Raw genomic sequence first — 15727 nt, 5'->3', positions numbered from 1 at the left:
ACTGTACTTGGCTGATGTATTAACAGTACTATTTTTCTTGCCCACTACTTTTCCAGGTTTTGGTCTGCTTGTGCCACTCCGGTCTTCTCAACTTTCTAAACCACAGCATCAGCAGGGCCTCTGCGTTCCCAGAAACTGAGCTCCACGCGACCAAAACCGACTTTGTTACCCTGAAAAGGCTCTGGAAACTTAAGAACGAAAAACCGGAAGGCAGTTTATAAGGCGAAATAGATTTTCCATTTCTCTGGCCTTCCGTGTCCATAACCAAACGGAGAGCTGAAGTCTGTTGATTTTGATGACGTGATTGTTGGAGAAGCACGGATATCTGGTTGCTTGTGGTTCCCTCAGACGTCTGGCTGTCACCTACCCCGACTGTAGCACTACCGAAAGAGAGGATTCTGGGATAGGTTCATGCCGCGGTTGCGCCGCTGTATGGAGGTGTAAGGGAGGAGCAGGACTCTTGTGGGACGCTGGTGGAGTACTGGCTGGTGGAGATCATGGGAAAAGAGCAGGATCTTCTGCAAGCGGTCAAGAATGGAGATCTAGCTACTACGCAGAAACTGCTGGCCAAGGTCAAAGCCAGCAAAAGCAGTGAGTAACAGTACATTACCTCTCTAGCCTATCACTGCATTTGACATCATGCGTATCCATGAAGATCTTTGCTTTTGCAGACCGTCATTGGCAGTTGTTCTGCCACTAGGGTGCTAAAAGGTATATTTTGTGAACAAGTTAGAACAGTTCTTCTGATGATCCTGTTGCATCTCAGTATGCATGTATTTCTCTTAAATGATCTACAGTGGTGCTCATGGCTGTATACAGGTTCTGCGTACGGTATTTTTCCACATTTTCTCCATGAATTGTGAGGGACATAGTTCACACATTAATCTGAAATTTGTCACGATTTATTCACCTTCAAGTCATTCTAAACCTGTATGACTTTCTTCTTGCATAAAACACAAAAGAAGATATTTAGTAGAATGTTCATGCTGCTCTTTTTTTCATACTGTAAAAGTAAATGGTGATCAGGAGCATTAAAGATCCACAAATGACAAAAAAGCAATATAAAAGTAGTCCAAATTGCTTGTACACTATATTCCAAGTCTTCTTGAGCCGTACAATAGCTTCAAGTGAGGAACAGACTTAAATATTTAGACTACAGTGTGCTAAAATTCTCCTGTTTTGTTCCATGGAAGAAATAAGGTCATGCAGGTTTGGAATAATGGTAAGTCAATGAGGACATAATTTGGGTTAACTAACCCTTTAAATATGGGTAAGCATGCTAACTGATGGTTGAAATCATGATCAAATTAGCCACAATATTTAATTAACAAACATGCACACGGAAAACATGGAAATCTGTGGCACTTTCTGCAGAATTGTTGCAGACATATGCATGACAGATTCGCCCTTATTTACTTACACAGAGCCAATTTACTTTTCATTTCATTGGTTGATGATTAGAGCTTATTTCAGAGGGTCAAAGTTCAGGACTGCTTGTCTGCTCAACAGTGATCAATGGTGTCCGTTGTTTTGGTTAAGCGTATCTCTGTGCACTTTAGCTTTCTAATGGACTAACATGAATGAACTGCTTGGAGAACCCCACTGATGCCTGTTTTCCCAGTCCCTCCAGTTAGTCTTTGCTGGAAGTGTATTGTTTCTCCAGGTTTGTGATCTCTGTAAGAGCAGCGTGCTTGGCCTTTGGAACACCTTGCCAACTGGGTCGTGATAACATCAACAGACTCTGTCTGTGTTTGCGTTGTACTTTTATCTCTTTATGGCAGTACATTGAGAGCGAGCTGTAGGCACTCAACTCCAGCATGAATACCCCATGTTTTCTGTGATGTGGTGCGGTGGGAGTCTGTAATGGGGAAGAGAAATACTCCACCCCAAAAAGACCTCCCAAACTGCCAGGCGTCAGAAGAGAAATGGGGTCTTTTCTCTGTCGGAGTCTGTTGTGATAACTTATGAAGACAGTTGTAAAAGCAATATGGCACTAAAAGCTGTATATTACAGTGGTTTTACTATGGTAAAGAAGTGTTGTTAGGCACAATGTTATACAGAGTGGCTTATTGCTTTTATAAAATGTTAAAAAAAAGTTCAGCAATAGTTAAAATTAAATTGAATACTACCATTAAAATGTTTGGGGTCAGCAAGTTTTTTTTTTTTTAAAGCAGTTGATACTTTAATTCAGCAAGAACATAACATTTATAATGTTTTAAAATATGTCTACTTCAGTTAAATGCTGTTTTTATAACTATCTATTCATCAAACATCAAATCTATCAGGGTTTCCTTTAAAAATATTAAGCAGCTCAACTGTTTTCAACTTGATAACAAGGAATGTTTCTTGAGCAGTAAATCAGCACATCAGACTGATTTCTGAAGAATCATGTGACACTGAAGACTGGAGTAATGCTGAAATTAAGCTTTGCATCACAGGAATAAATTGCATTTTAAAATATATTAAAATAGAAAATGGTTATTTTGAAGTGTAATAATATTTTGCAACATTACTGTGTTTTTGATCATATGAATGCATCTTTAGTGAGCATAAGAGACTTTAAACATTAAAAAAAAAAAAACATACCGACCCCAAACTTTTGTGTTGGATGAAAAAACTCTCAGGCTAAATGTACACCTTCACACCTGGAACAACATTAGTCCTAAATATACTTTGCACCTTGCAGGTGACCTTTTCACATGTTTGTGAAGGCGCTTGTAATTATCCATTAGAACACAGGGGACTTTGTCTTTTGAAGTTTGTGTCCTCTTGTTGGGCAGGTGTCTGTAGTTATCTCAAGTTGCTTGTGCCTCATGGGAAAGAATAACGAAACCAATCTTGCATCTTGAATTAACATCATAGTGTTTTATTTTCTCTACACATTCTGAACTTGCCGTTTAAACACCTGGTCACCAAGAATTCCCCTTTGTGCTTTTGTTTGGACTTAAGCTTCAGGGTTTGATTTCCAAGGCCGGCAAGAGGTCAGTTTGATAACCCAGCACCACCTCAGCTATTCTTTACCCAAGTGTGTGTAAACATGCACAGATAACGCAGCCACTTCAAGGGACTGACTCGATCTCGTGTATAACCTCCTCTTTTGTCTTTTCAGGCCAGAATCAACGCCTGGCCCATTGTGTGAGTGGCACGCAGGCTGAGTAATTGCGCCATAATGTCATCTTTAGTGCGCTAAGGGTCATAAACGCTTTCATACAGTCATTAACACGCGGTGGGCTTTTGTGGCCCTCATCCTTCAGGCTGCAGAAGACCCGGCCAGCTGACTAGTCTACCCAGCATGCCTCCGCCCCACGTCCCTGCCGCTTTGTCTCAGTCCCTGAGGGGCTGCGCCACAGCCTGTCAGATTACCCACGATCCTTTGTTCGCACTCGCAGCTTTACTAATTCATCACCTTGTGCTTCGTACACGTGCTCATCAAGGCTGCGCAACAAAAACAACACCCTCTATTGCATCCAAGCATCCGTTGCTCTGCTCCCTTTGACATCTGCCAGCGCAGGTTTGCTTTCACCCCACTTCAGACTCTCATAAATCATGATGGAGACCCAGATGGTGGTCAAACAGATTATAGGGTATAGAGAGACCCCGGCACATGGGGGCTTCTTATCATGTGCTGTTCTTATCATGACCTATTTTAGATCGCCGTGTTTATATGTAGTGAAAGGCTGTGGAAAGTTCTCATGGTGAGTCAGGAGCACGTCCGATATACGCCTACTGCTGACTTTGGATTTTGCTGGATGGATTTTTTTTTTCTTTCCACCGTCTCAATAACAGATGGAGGTTTGAGGTTGGGTGGGATTGTACAGTAATTTGTTTGTGTGTGTGATAATGCTCTGTGTTAAATCTGTGGTGTAATCCTCTATTATTTCAGATTTTATCCCAGACGTTTGATCCTTTAAGTCCTGTTGTTTTTAGTGCTGTGATGTTTGTTGCCATACATGTTATTCAAGGGAACTAGAAGCAACATGAAGTGGCAAACAATAAAATACTTTTTTTGTTTTTTTGTTGTAGGCTGCTGTGACTGACAGGCAAGTTTTGTTTTTTGGTTTCTGTTTTTGCTGCTTCAACTGAGTGTCTCCACCCAGAGTGAAATTTCATCCAAAATCCTGTTGTACATGCAGAATTTCCTCTGTCAGTGTAGAAAACTGTCACGTCCGGTTAGGCCACAGTGGACATTGCTGTTCAAAAGTGGCTTCAGTAAGATGTTTTAAAGGAAATAGCCTAGTAGTTTTATTCATCATGGAGGCAGTAAATTGATAAAAAGTGACATTCAAAACATTTACAATGTTACAAAAGATTTCAAATAAACTGTGTCCTTTTGAACTTTCTATTAATAAAAACAAAATATTAAGCAGCTCAACTGGTTTTTAACACTGATAACAATAAGAAATGTTTCTTGAGCAGCAAATCAGTATATTAGAATGATTTCTGAAGGATCATGCGACACTGAAGACTGGAGTAATTATGCTGAAAATTCAGCTTTGCGTCACAGGAATAAATTACATTTCACAATATATTCACATAGAAAACAGTTCATTTAAACTGTAAAAATATTTTTAAATATTTCTATATTTACTGTATTTTTAATCAAATGAATACAGCTTTGGTGATCATTCTTGCTGACTTCAAAAACATTTAAAAAAATCCTAGGGTCACACTTTATTTTAAGGTCCAATTCTCACCGTTAACAAACCATTAACTACAACTTTTGCTTCAATAAACTCCTAATTTGCTGCTTATTAATGGTTAGTAAGGTTGTTTAGGTATTGGGTAGGACGTAGAAAATGGTCATGCAGAATATGTGCTTTATAAGTACTAATACACAGCCAATATGATAATAAAAGGCATGCTAATAAGCAACTAGTTAATATTGAGAATTGGTCCCTATCCACCTTATTCCTCACGTAAAAATGGGCATTTGTCAATTTTATGGGTCTTGCTTCCGGTTTCATTTGCTTCCAGCTATTTTTAGCTGTACAAAACCGCTGGCTTTGCTGCTTGATACTGCAAATTGGTGTGTCTTTTATCCTATTATTTTAGTGTATTATCTTCATTATGAACACATTGGTTTGTAATGCAAACAGTTTTACTGTTTACTGCACGTTGTTATTCTTCTCATTATTTCCCTATAGCGGCTAATGAACCAGACTTCTCGCCCATAGGCTTATTTCCGTGTTTAGGAATAAGGTGGATACTACTACTACTACTTTTGAACACTTGTGTGTATTAGATGAAGTTCCAACACTGTACTACAATTGTTTATCGTGACATAAATACAACTGTGAAATGAACTACACAGGCTCAGCAATATGCGTAACAATAATCAACAATTGTGTAAATGCGTAAACAACAGCAGAAGCATCATTTACAGTCTTTATAGTTTGAGAGTTAGGGTTCTGAATGTTTCTTGAACTTCTTTGGTTTCTTGCTCTTGGCACTCACAAAGCACATTGTGGCCGACACAAAGCATGTTTATCTTTGTTCCAGAGATAAACTGCCATTGTGATGTATTTAATTCACTGGATTATCCAAAAATAGCCATTACCTCATGCTTATTTAATATATAACCCAATTGTCTTTTTAATTTCCTCAGTTTTATTACAAAATAAGATCTTGGTCATACCACCCACTGCTAACCTCCAGCACCTTGGTGCATCCAGACAATTCATCAAGTTCCCCATCAGTGTTTTCTCTTGTTTAATACTCATTTCAATGAATGTGGTTTTGATCATTCCCACCAGATGGGGCGCACGTTTGTATGGGTGTCAAAGAGCCAGTAGTGGTTTCTCAGTTTGTAATGACGGCGCTCTACATCAGAGTCACAGATGATTTCACTTGATCCTCTGAAAGAGCCACTGTAGTGGTTTTTCATTCATTAGTTAGTGGTTTAACTGCATGTTTATGGGATGCTCCTTAATATCAAGCATCCCCCACCACGACTAATGGCAGCAGGGGAAACTAATGAGATTTTCTCATTTTGGTAGGGGGCCGTATATTGAAGGGGACGTGCTGAAACTTCTTTTGACAGACTGTGAAATTCTGTCTCTGTACGGCAGTTGTCTGTCGAGTCTGCCACTTGCCTGCTAAATGTTTAATTGGTTCGCTAAAGAGAAACATCTTGAGAGCATGTCAGGAGCTGTTCAGAAGATGAGAAAATATCCCTATATGATGCGCCTATTATCACCTGAATTATCTATCTGTGATCATTTGAACCAAACAGCCATTTAGATGCATGTTAAAAATGGAAACATCTATCTATACCATTCAAAAATTGAAGTTGGTAAGATTTTTTTTCTTTGTTCTTGGAAGAAGTCCCTTATGCACACCAATACAGTAAAAACAATTTACAATTTGAATTGCTGAATGGCTGAAAATCATCCTGTTTGTGTGTATTTGACGCACACACTGTTTATTTTCTGTCGGGTCTTATCTCTTTATCCTGCATTTGTTGTGTCCATCAGACACACAGATGCGGTCTTTGGCATGTCACAGATAAGCTTTGAGATTACTGCAATTATTTTCTGCCTCTGAATGAGTATACAAACGTTATCTTCCTGACACAGATGACTTATACTCGGGAAGAGAACTGCAGCCTTGCCTGAGGCCAGAATAATGCTGAATAAACCAGAGAACAGTGTGTGCCTCAAGCTCCGCTTTGCTGTAGTGTAGCTTACATGCACAAACAGCTCGTCTGCTTTTTTGGCTGTATTTAGGAATGGGAAGTTACTATAAGTGCACACAGCTCTTAAGTAAGACCCCAGCAGAGCTCCATAACACTGCAGTCAATTAATGCCTGAGCCCTGCCGCATACGAGTATTGCTGTGCGTGACTACGCCACGTTTCTCTTCCACACAGGAATGCAGGAGCAGATTCTGGTAGTACATGTGGGAAAAGGGTCAATGTTACCTCAGAAGACTGTATGCAGTGACTTATGAGCCGCAGCTGCCTTGAGCTGGAGCTTAATAGTATTTCACAGATATTTCTCTGGCATTCCTCCTCCTCTCAGCGTGCCAACCATTGTCCAAGCTGCGACATAACACTCCGAACTTTGAATGAGAGGGAAAAAATGCACAAGAATAGGAGAGATGATGTCAGCTAGAGGGAATGTACGCCCCACAGCGCTCTCTGTGTCCTCTAATGGAGTTTGAATGAATGCGTTCAACAGGTACTGCAAGACGTTCTGTGTTGAGACAGCCATGGAGCTGCAGAGGATGGGGCTGTGAACTTTACAACACAATACTAGTGCACTGTGCTGTGCAGTATGTTCTAGTAGAGACCAATATGTTTTATCATTGACAGATGCCGGTATAATTAACTGTAATATGACGCGATAATGGCAATAACGTGATTGGAGAGTAACTACAAAAATAAACATGAGTGTATTTATTTTGTTATTCTGAAGTTTGTTCTAGTCCTCAAATTTGATTGGTTGAGACTGAGAGTTCCAAGAGTTCTGATGTAACATTCCAACAGCACTGATGCTGCGCCCCAATTCGCATACTATCCATCCTGAATAGTATTCGAAAATAGAATTAGTATGTCCCAAATTATGTTGAAAAGCATATGCCAAAGATTCCCGGGTGGTCTACTACTTGAGATTAAAATTCGAAGTGCAGATCGATGCACACTCTTAACGGCTGATATTGCCCACAACACATTATGCGGTGGACGAGAATTCAATTAGAACTACAAACACGCATAAAAAGTGTTTAAAAACTACAAACATGGCGGATATGCGAGATTGACAGACAGGCAGGGAAAGGGGTTTGAGCGATAAATAATCAATGTCTAACCTGATTAAAAATATTTATTTAATATTATGCGCGTTATGTTTCATCTGCAGCAACTTTTATAATGATACGTTTAGTCATTAACTTTTAAATGCATCATTATGCAAACATATGAAGAGAGTTCTCAGCATGATAGATCCACGACTGGCAAAGTGCCTCTTCACTTTTCTTCAATACGGTAGGAAATTAAATTAAACGAAATGTGAATTTTGTTAACTTGTTTAACAGGGCAGTTTAAACCGTGACAGAATGCATGTAACTAAGCAACAGAGCGTCCTTTAAAGACGCAGTTATGACAAAGTAGTATGTCCCAAAGCTTGCCTACTATTCTGCTATATACTTAAAAGTATGTACTTTTTCTTCACAAAAAGAGTACATACTTTTAGGGCATAGTATAAGTAGGCGAACTGGGACGCAGCATGAGACTTTTCACAACAGCAACCAGTGACCTTTATTACACCTACTGTTCTTTATAAGTGAGTTGAATCTATCTATGATAGATATAATTAACACGTGTATTATGTATAGATTCTATCTATATAATTTTTTTTACTATTATTATTTCTTCTTATTAAAGTTACAAAAGTGATTTAGTCAAGAGCAGTGAGAGATTTTCTAGCAATGTGCTATGATTAATATGAATGGCAGACAGAACGAACATTGGACAGCTTCCCCTTTAAGACCAAAGTCCGGATTCAATATACTGTTACATATGCGTTTTCTCTTTCAGCCGTTTCCTCTCTCTTAAGACCTAAATCGTTGAATCATTGAATCATTTACTCAACCTATTCATTCAGTGTTTAAGCCATGCTAATAGTCAAAAAACGTCCCTCTTGTGATATTGTTTGATTATTGTGACAGTAGCTGTTTTCAAAAGCTTTTCCCATTGAGTAGTGTTCTTGCATGACACTATAACATAAATCTTTTTGTCACATTGTATTTACAGCTTTACTGGTGAGTGAACTGAAATAATAAACTCAATTACTTAAAAGTAACGGGAAGCATTGAGAAACTATTCACTGCATTAAATTCTATGTCTAGTTTTTTTTAAATGACCATTTAACATTGTTTTTCTAGTGATATGCACAATCGCATTCTAATATTTATCATAACTTTATAAAATATGACATTTGGTTAAATATTCTCATTAAGACTAACGTTATAAATTCCAACTATCTAGTGATGCTTAGTATAAAATTATATTTTGAAATGCTATTTAATTCCTCTCATTTTAATATAGTATATTTTTATTCAGCAAAAATATGTGAAAACCCCTTCAAACAAGCTCTGTATGTTTGGCCTGATTTCCTAAAAGAGTTTGTTATTTGAACTTCCAAAAATCCCTCTAGCATAGAGCTGACCTCAAAGCTAATAGATGTGGACTTAAAGCCACAAAACACTAATTTTGTTTTTATGGGCTCTTTAAAGTGTCTTAACGGGAGAAATGGAAACGCTCCAGCTCTTTTCAAATGGTGATGAACGGACTTGAGCCAAAGCACAGATGCGGCAGGAGAACAGCTCTAGGCATTGCTGGTGCTGTTAATCTGTCACCTTATCTCCTGCAGCGCCTACGTATCTCAGACGGATACGGTCAATCACATGCCAGCAGCACGTGAGCTCAGTGGGAGTGGATTCTGGGGAAACCGATGAAAGTTTGGGATAGGAGGAAAAAGGCTTTAGCTGAACAAAGCATGGGGTGTGAATTTCCTTTTCATCCTGAGAACAAAATGTGTAGCATGTTCCTGTGTGTGTGTGTGTGTGTGTGTGTGTGTGTGTGTGGTGTTGAATAACAGTTTAAGCTGATGTATGCATTCTAAAAAAAATGACTTCTTTTGGCCAAGAAAGTATTACAAAAGTATTTTAACCCAAAAGAGCTCAAAAGAAAGAAGAAAATACAATGTTTTTTTGTAATAATAAAAATGAATACATTAAATGAAGTTTAAATGTACAGATAATAAACACAGTATCTTTATAATAATTTGAATAGCTTTTTTGTGTTGCGGTTAATAGAAACAAGGATTTTAACTTAGCTGAAAATGTGCTTATTTGTCATGAAAATGTCACAATAGTAGCCAAAACTCTGATAACTGGAAGTTTTTTTATTTTAAATCATGATAAGCTATCATCATTACACCCTTGTTGAAGACACCTTAACCCAGGTTACTCCTGGAGGACTAAACCAGTAATAGTCAAGTTGGATAAAAGTGTTAGCTTAATGACTACTGTCAAAGCATGCTTATAAACCACCTCCACATCATCATGTGTCACACTGTCAGCAGTTCTTGGTCTCTTCCTACATTATAATCATCATCAGTGTGGTCCCCTGTGCTGAAATGACAAAATGGATGTTCTGCTGAGTCAACAGACTGTTAATGCTGGATTGAGAGAAGTCGCACAGAAACAGGCCTGCTGTAGTTTTACTGACGCTCAACACTGGAGCTTTGACTATTTGCCTTGTCCATGTGTATCACACACACCCACCTTAAGAGCACGGATCATTTGCATGTTAAATAGCCTCTGCTATCATCTTGTTTTGCATTCCACCTTATTAACCCTAAAACGGTGGGTTTCAAAGCCTGACAGTGGATGTAAGAGAAATTTCAAAACGATAACTGTGTTATTAACTACTGGCAGAAATTTGAGGGATTGCATTGCACATCTCCTTCTGAAATACCACAGTTCTTGACATAAGCTCAATGAAGCTCCAGCCAGTTGAAGATTAATTATTTCACTTCATTGCTTCATAGTCGGAAACTGATTCTAGATTAGTTGTTTTCTGTATATAAACGCAATACATGTTGCAGATTCAAGATCAGTTACTTAATTTGAAGTGCTATTTTCAGGTTATTCTCACGTGCCACCGACGTAATATTTCTTATGTGCTGGTTGTAGTGGAAAAACCCATGGCTGAAACAGATGTTTCCCTCTTGTTGAATAATCTTCCCCTCTCCTGTTGTTGTTCTTGAGACATAATAGGAAGTGGCAGGAGGAAATTACCGCTTGTTTTAATCCTAGTTGAAATGCATTCCCCTTGTGGGCACTGGCACAACCTTGCACCTGTGATCTGGATGGTGGTTTGTGCTATTACAAATATTAATGAAAGCAAAGTTCAGCCCTTCTAAAATTCCGTATTCAACATCCTTATCTAAAGTGTTGGTTCAGCAAAGCAGCTGTAACCCTTTCACGTAATTTAAAATGACAGCCTCTTATTTTTCTCCGTCTTGACAGGCTGCACTTTAAAGCTATGGTTTGTTTTATTACTAGCTTCATAACCTGTTTGCACTTTACTCATCAAATTGTAGTTTTTGAGCTCTTGCACACATATAATTAAAGCGACCTCTTGTCATGAAGCAGTTGAGAAGTTTTTTTTCCTAATTTGGAATGGCAATAAAATTTCCTTTACTCAGTGCTACAGTATTTTTTCATCAAATGTTATGGGTCTACTCTTCTGAAATGTGCAGAAACACCTCATCAGCAGCCCCAGACAAAATCTGTGGACTATTTTCCACTTTTTCCATGCTGATTTTTGGGGAAAATCTGCCTAATGGATTTAACCATGGTACACTGTGTTAAATGAACTGACAGCGGTTTAAGTCATTCATTTTTTTTTTTTTATGTAATTGTCAATTTCTGGAAGTGACGCACCAATCCAATACCTGGATTAAAGGGATAGTTCAACCAAAAATGAAAATTCTGCCATTAATTACTCACCCTCATGTAGGGGTGGGCGATATGACCAAAATCTTATATCACGATATGACTAATTTTATATCACGATAACGATATATATCACGATATAATAATTTTTTTCTTTTAAAAAGTTTTTTATGATATTCAAATCTTTGATACCATATAATTTTCATAATCCTTGTCACCAATGTCAATATCAAACTAATACAAGCCTAAAAATAGACAAAAAAACTAAACAAAAAAAAAGCTCAAGCTCACTGAAAATAAATAAACTGTCAGTGATGAAATAAGTATAAGAAACTAATTGCAAGCAATAGGACACAAACTACAGTAAATAAGAAATGCTACATACATTGTGTAAATGAATTAGTCTTCACTGTGTTAATTATATCTATCTATGATAGATATAATTAACACGTGTATTATGTATAGATTCTATCTATATAATTTTTTTTACTATTATTATTTCTTCTTATTAAAGTTACAAAAGTGATTTAGTCAAGAGCAGTGAGAGATTTTCTAGCAATGTGCTATGATTAATATGAATGGCAGACAGAACGAAAATAAACGGTAGAACATGATATGAAACGATAGACTTTTTATTTCGTCCATCCGATATATATCGTCATATCGCACAGCCCTACCCTCATGTCATTCCAAACACGTAAGACCTTTGTTCATCTTTGGAACACAAATTAAGATATTTTTGATGAAATCCGAGAGCTTTCTGGCCCTGCATAGGCAGCAAGGGTACTACCACAATCAAGGCCCAGAAAGGTAGTAAGAACATCATTAAAATAATCCATGTGCCACAAGTGGTTCCATTTGAAAATAAGAAATTGTTGAATAAAGTCTTTATTTTTGTTTTCTTTACGCACAAAAAGTGTTCTCAAGGCTTCATAAAATGAAGGTTGAACCACTGATGTCTTACTACCTTTCTGGGTCTTGAATGTGGTAGTGCCCTTGCTGTCTATTCAGGGTCAAAAATATCTTACTTTGTGTTCTAAAGATGAACAAAGGTCTTATGGGTTTGGAACAACATAAGTTTCCTTCCAGTTCCGCAGTCTTATATTTTCTCCATTCTATCATGTTGTTCCAAACCCATAAAACTTGATGTCATGTTCAAAACACACATGAAGATATTTTTAATTTCATCTGAAAATCCATTACACCAAATCTTTCCTCAAAAAGTTTATTAAGACTTTGTAAAAGTAATCCATATAAATTAAACAATTTAATCCAAGGCCTCTGAAATGACACAATAACTTCATACACTGGACAGATTGAGTTAAGTCTTATAAACATATAAACATATAAACATAAGTGTACATACATAGGGCACATCAAATATGGTAAACGGAAGCTTCAACATGCTTGTTTGACGTGCAAGAACCAATATGGTTTGTTCTCAAATGCTATGCGAACATGTTTGAGTTTCCACAAGTGCCAATGAGTTTTTTTTTTTTTTTTCTTCGCACGTCAAGTACAGTTAAGCTGGTGTTGACCATATTCAATATAGTTGGGGTTTGGAATGATGGGAGGGTGAGTAATTGATGACAGTATTTTCATTTATGGGTGAATTATCCCTTTAATTGATTAAATATATACTGTAGTCTGCGTGTGCTCCTTGCTGTTCTGTTCTCGACTACACATACTCAAGAATATTGTGAACACTCAACATAAAATACATCCCTGAATGTGCGTCTGAATAAGCTTTATTGGTAGGTGCACAATCAAATTAGAGAACATATTTAATACAAACGCAAGGGGCGGGGAATGTGTAGAACTTTATGAATGACTACCATTCTAGTTCTTTGAAAATCTGCTTTCAGCATGTACATATTCTCAGAGGACCTGCCCATCAGTGAATTTATGGTTGTTTAACCAGAAAAAAAAAATGTTTTGCTCTCTTGTGAGTCTCGGGGCCAACTCTCTGCTCTCCCCTGCGGCCGGCCCCGCAGCTGCTGGACCCCGTCATTTGGCACGGAGATGAAAGCGTGTCTCGTGCTCCGCTCTGTCCTCTGTGACACAGCCTGACCACAGCACAGTCTCAGACGTGTCCATTAACTTCACCGCTGGCCCTGTGACGGCACGACTCCGCTGACACGACAGACACCCGGAGCTGGGAAATCTGTCATACAGACAGTTCGCACACCAGCGGACTTCCATTACTGATTTATTAGCACGGGATTGGCTTCCTCCGTCTCCAGAGATCATTTTTTTTATCCGACTTTAAAGGGAAACCAGGATTGGTTTCTTCAGGACATAAAAACATGGAATGTGTTTGGTTTGGATATGCATAGCCTTCCAGAGGCTTCAGATCCAGGCCTTGGCAGCGACAGTCAGCCACAATCTCTCTATAGAATGGCAGCGCTCTTTGAAACGTTTTGTGACTTGCTGCCATTTAAAAAATGCAGCCTTGTGTTTAAAGTTGAAGGCGTGGCTGAATGTGAATTCTGTTACTTTCCTTTCTGCATTCAGGACTAGATCTCAAGTATGGCTTTTGGTGAAATTGGATGCTGCAGCTGTGCATTTTATCTAACACAGAACGGCCTGAGCTTGAAAACAAATTGAATCATCGTAAATTACTTTGGCATTTGGAAGTTTGTAATAATGTGAGAGGCTTCACTGAGAAGTCAATGATTATGCCGGACTTTGAGAACACTGCAGGAACACAGCGCTTTTTCACTTGAACTTTTACATTGTGTTGAAAAAGGCCAACGGTCATTTGATTTGTTTGTTTTAGCATTGGTTTGCCAGCATGGAATGAGTTTGAACACTCTCCCACAAAAGCCATTGGAAGTTGTTGTTTCCTATAGGGCTTTGGTGTTAAATCTAATCTTGTGCTCAACCTTTGCCCTCTGACCACTGAGATCAACTCCATCTTAAATTTACTGACCCTTTTAGGGATGTCACAGCCCTGTACTGATCTCCTCTTCTGCAGTGGATGAAATGACCCTAATTCAAAATGAATGTTTGCTCTTGTCCTCATTAATCTAGTGAATAGATTAACTTTCCACATTCAGTGCCTTGTATTATTTTGTGATTTTTAACCCTTAAATGCATGCCTCGGGTCTTTAGCGACCCAGGACGTCATTCACTACCCTTTACCTTCTTCATGTTTTAAAGGTAGACATCAATACTGTTCTCAATGAAATATAAGTGTCACTGTCATTTGATGGTGGATGTGGTGAAAAAGCTGCCAGCGATTTTGAAGTAATTGAAAACGATAGTTTTGAGAATATGGTTGAGATCGTGAATATGAGCCAGATGCTGGATGTACTGTGGAAGTGCACTCTGACGATGACAGCGATGGTAAAATCATCTGCTCAAATTGAACCCTTCTAAGTTCTAAAAAGTAATGAAATATGCTTTATTTTATTCTTTTGTAATTGTTCTTAAAATATCAAGAGACTTTTTTGCTATTGCAGCAGTTAGATATTTATCCGTGTTGGATATATAGGTCCGGGTCGCTAAAGACCCGAGTATGTAATGGTGAAACATTCATGCATTTAAGGGTTAACTCTTTTAAGTCTCTTTGGGCAGAAACGGACAAAATTTATTTAAAGTTTTTCTTAAACATCATATCAAGTATGCACATTATTTGGGGAGGCAAGAGAAACACGCTTCCCTCTGTAACTTTCACTGCTGGTCGACAGTGTCATTTTAGAAAAAGCAAATGATTTATGTTTTTTAATGTCATATTTCGTAATATTTGTGTTGTTTTATTTTTGTACTGTGGATTATTTTCTCATCCATTTTTTGAGAAGGCACTGCCTCCCTTGCCTCCTCAGAGGAAACGCCCCTTAAACTAACCAATGGTAAGTAGTAGCCCCTAGCGTGAACTTTCTGTCCCGTTTTTAATAAGAACTTTAGCCTTTTTTGACTTTTTTCAGAGAACTCTGATACGTGTGCTCTGTGGCGTGTTTGAGTTGGCTGCACGTGTGACCACACGCTCCTCTGGGCCCATCTGCAATGATTATTTATTTACACGCTGTGATGCTTAACCCCGAGCAGGCAAGGGCATCCCAAACCTCAGCAGCGGGGCAGCATGAACTCTGTACGTATCCTGCCTCTCTTTAAACTCAATTCTAATCTATCTTCCGTACCTCCCTCAATCATACGCTGAGCCCTGATTCTTCCCAGGCGTCACTGTTGACATTCCCAAGGCTCCAGATTCAAGAAAAATGAGCCCTTGCCTCGTAAAATAAAACATTTTATTGTCCAAATTACTT

At 38.4% G+C, this 15727-nt stretch overlaps 1 protein-coding gene across 6 annotated transcripts in view; it reads left to right on the top strand.

The window, feature by feature from the left end:
- The window catches only part of LOC131536815 (caskin-2), a 55595-nt gene that overhangs the window by 3669 nt on the left and 36199 nt on the right, over window positions 1–15727 (top strand). For 4 of the 6 annotated variants that reach the window (XM_058769953.1, XM_058769950.1, XM_058769949.1 and 1 more), the window contains exon 2: window positions 57–591. In XM_058769953.1, coding sequence (XP_058625936.1) covers window positions 498–591 — 94 coding nt within the window. In that variant the 5' untranslated portion in view covers window positions 57–497. Of the gene's footprint in view, window positions 1–56; window positions 592–13544; window positions 15553–15727 lie in introns of those variants that run through there. The other 2 variants (XM_058769952.1, XM_058769951.1) reach the window with 2 other exon arrangements.

The sequence above is a fragment of the Onychostoma macrolepis genome, chromosome 03 (genome assembly GCF_012432095.1).
Source record: "Onychostoma macrolepis isolate SWU-2019 chromosome 03, ASM1243209v1, whole genome shotgun sequence".
Lineage (NCBI taxonomy): Eukaryota > Metazoa > Chordata > Actinopteri > Cypriniformes > Cyprinidae > Onychostoma > Onychostoma macrolepis.
The sequence above is the reverse complement of the archived record's forward strand: the minus strand, read 5'-3'. Positions and strand labels throughout refer to the sequence as shown.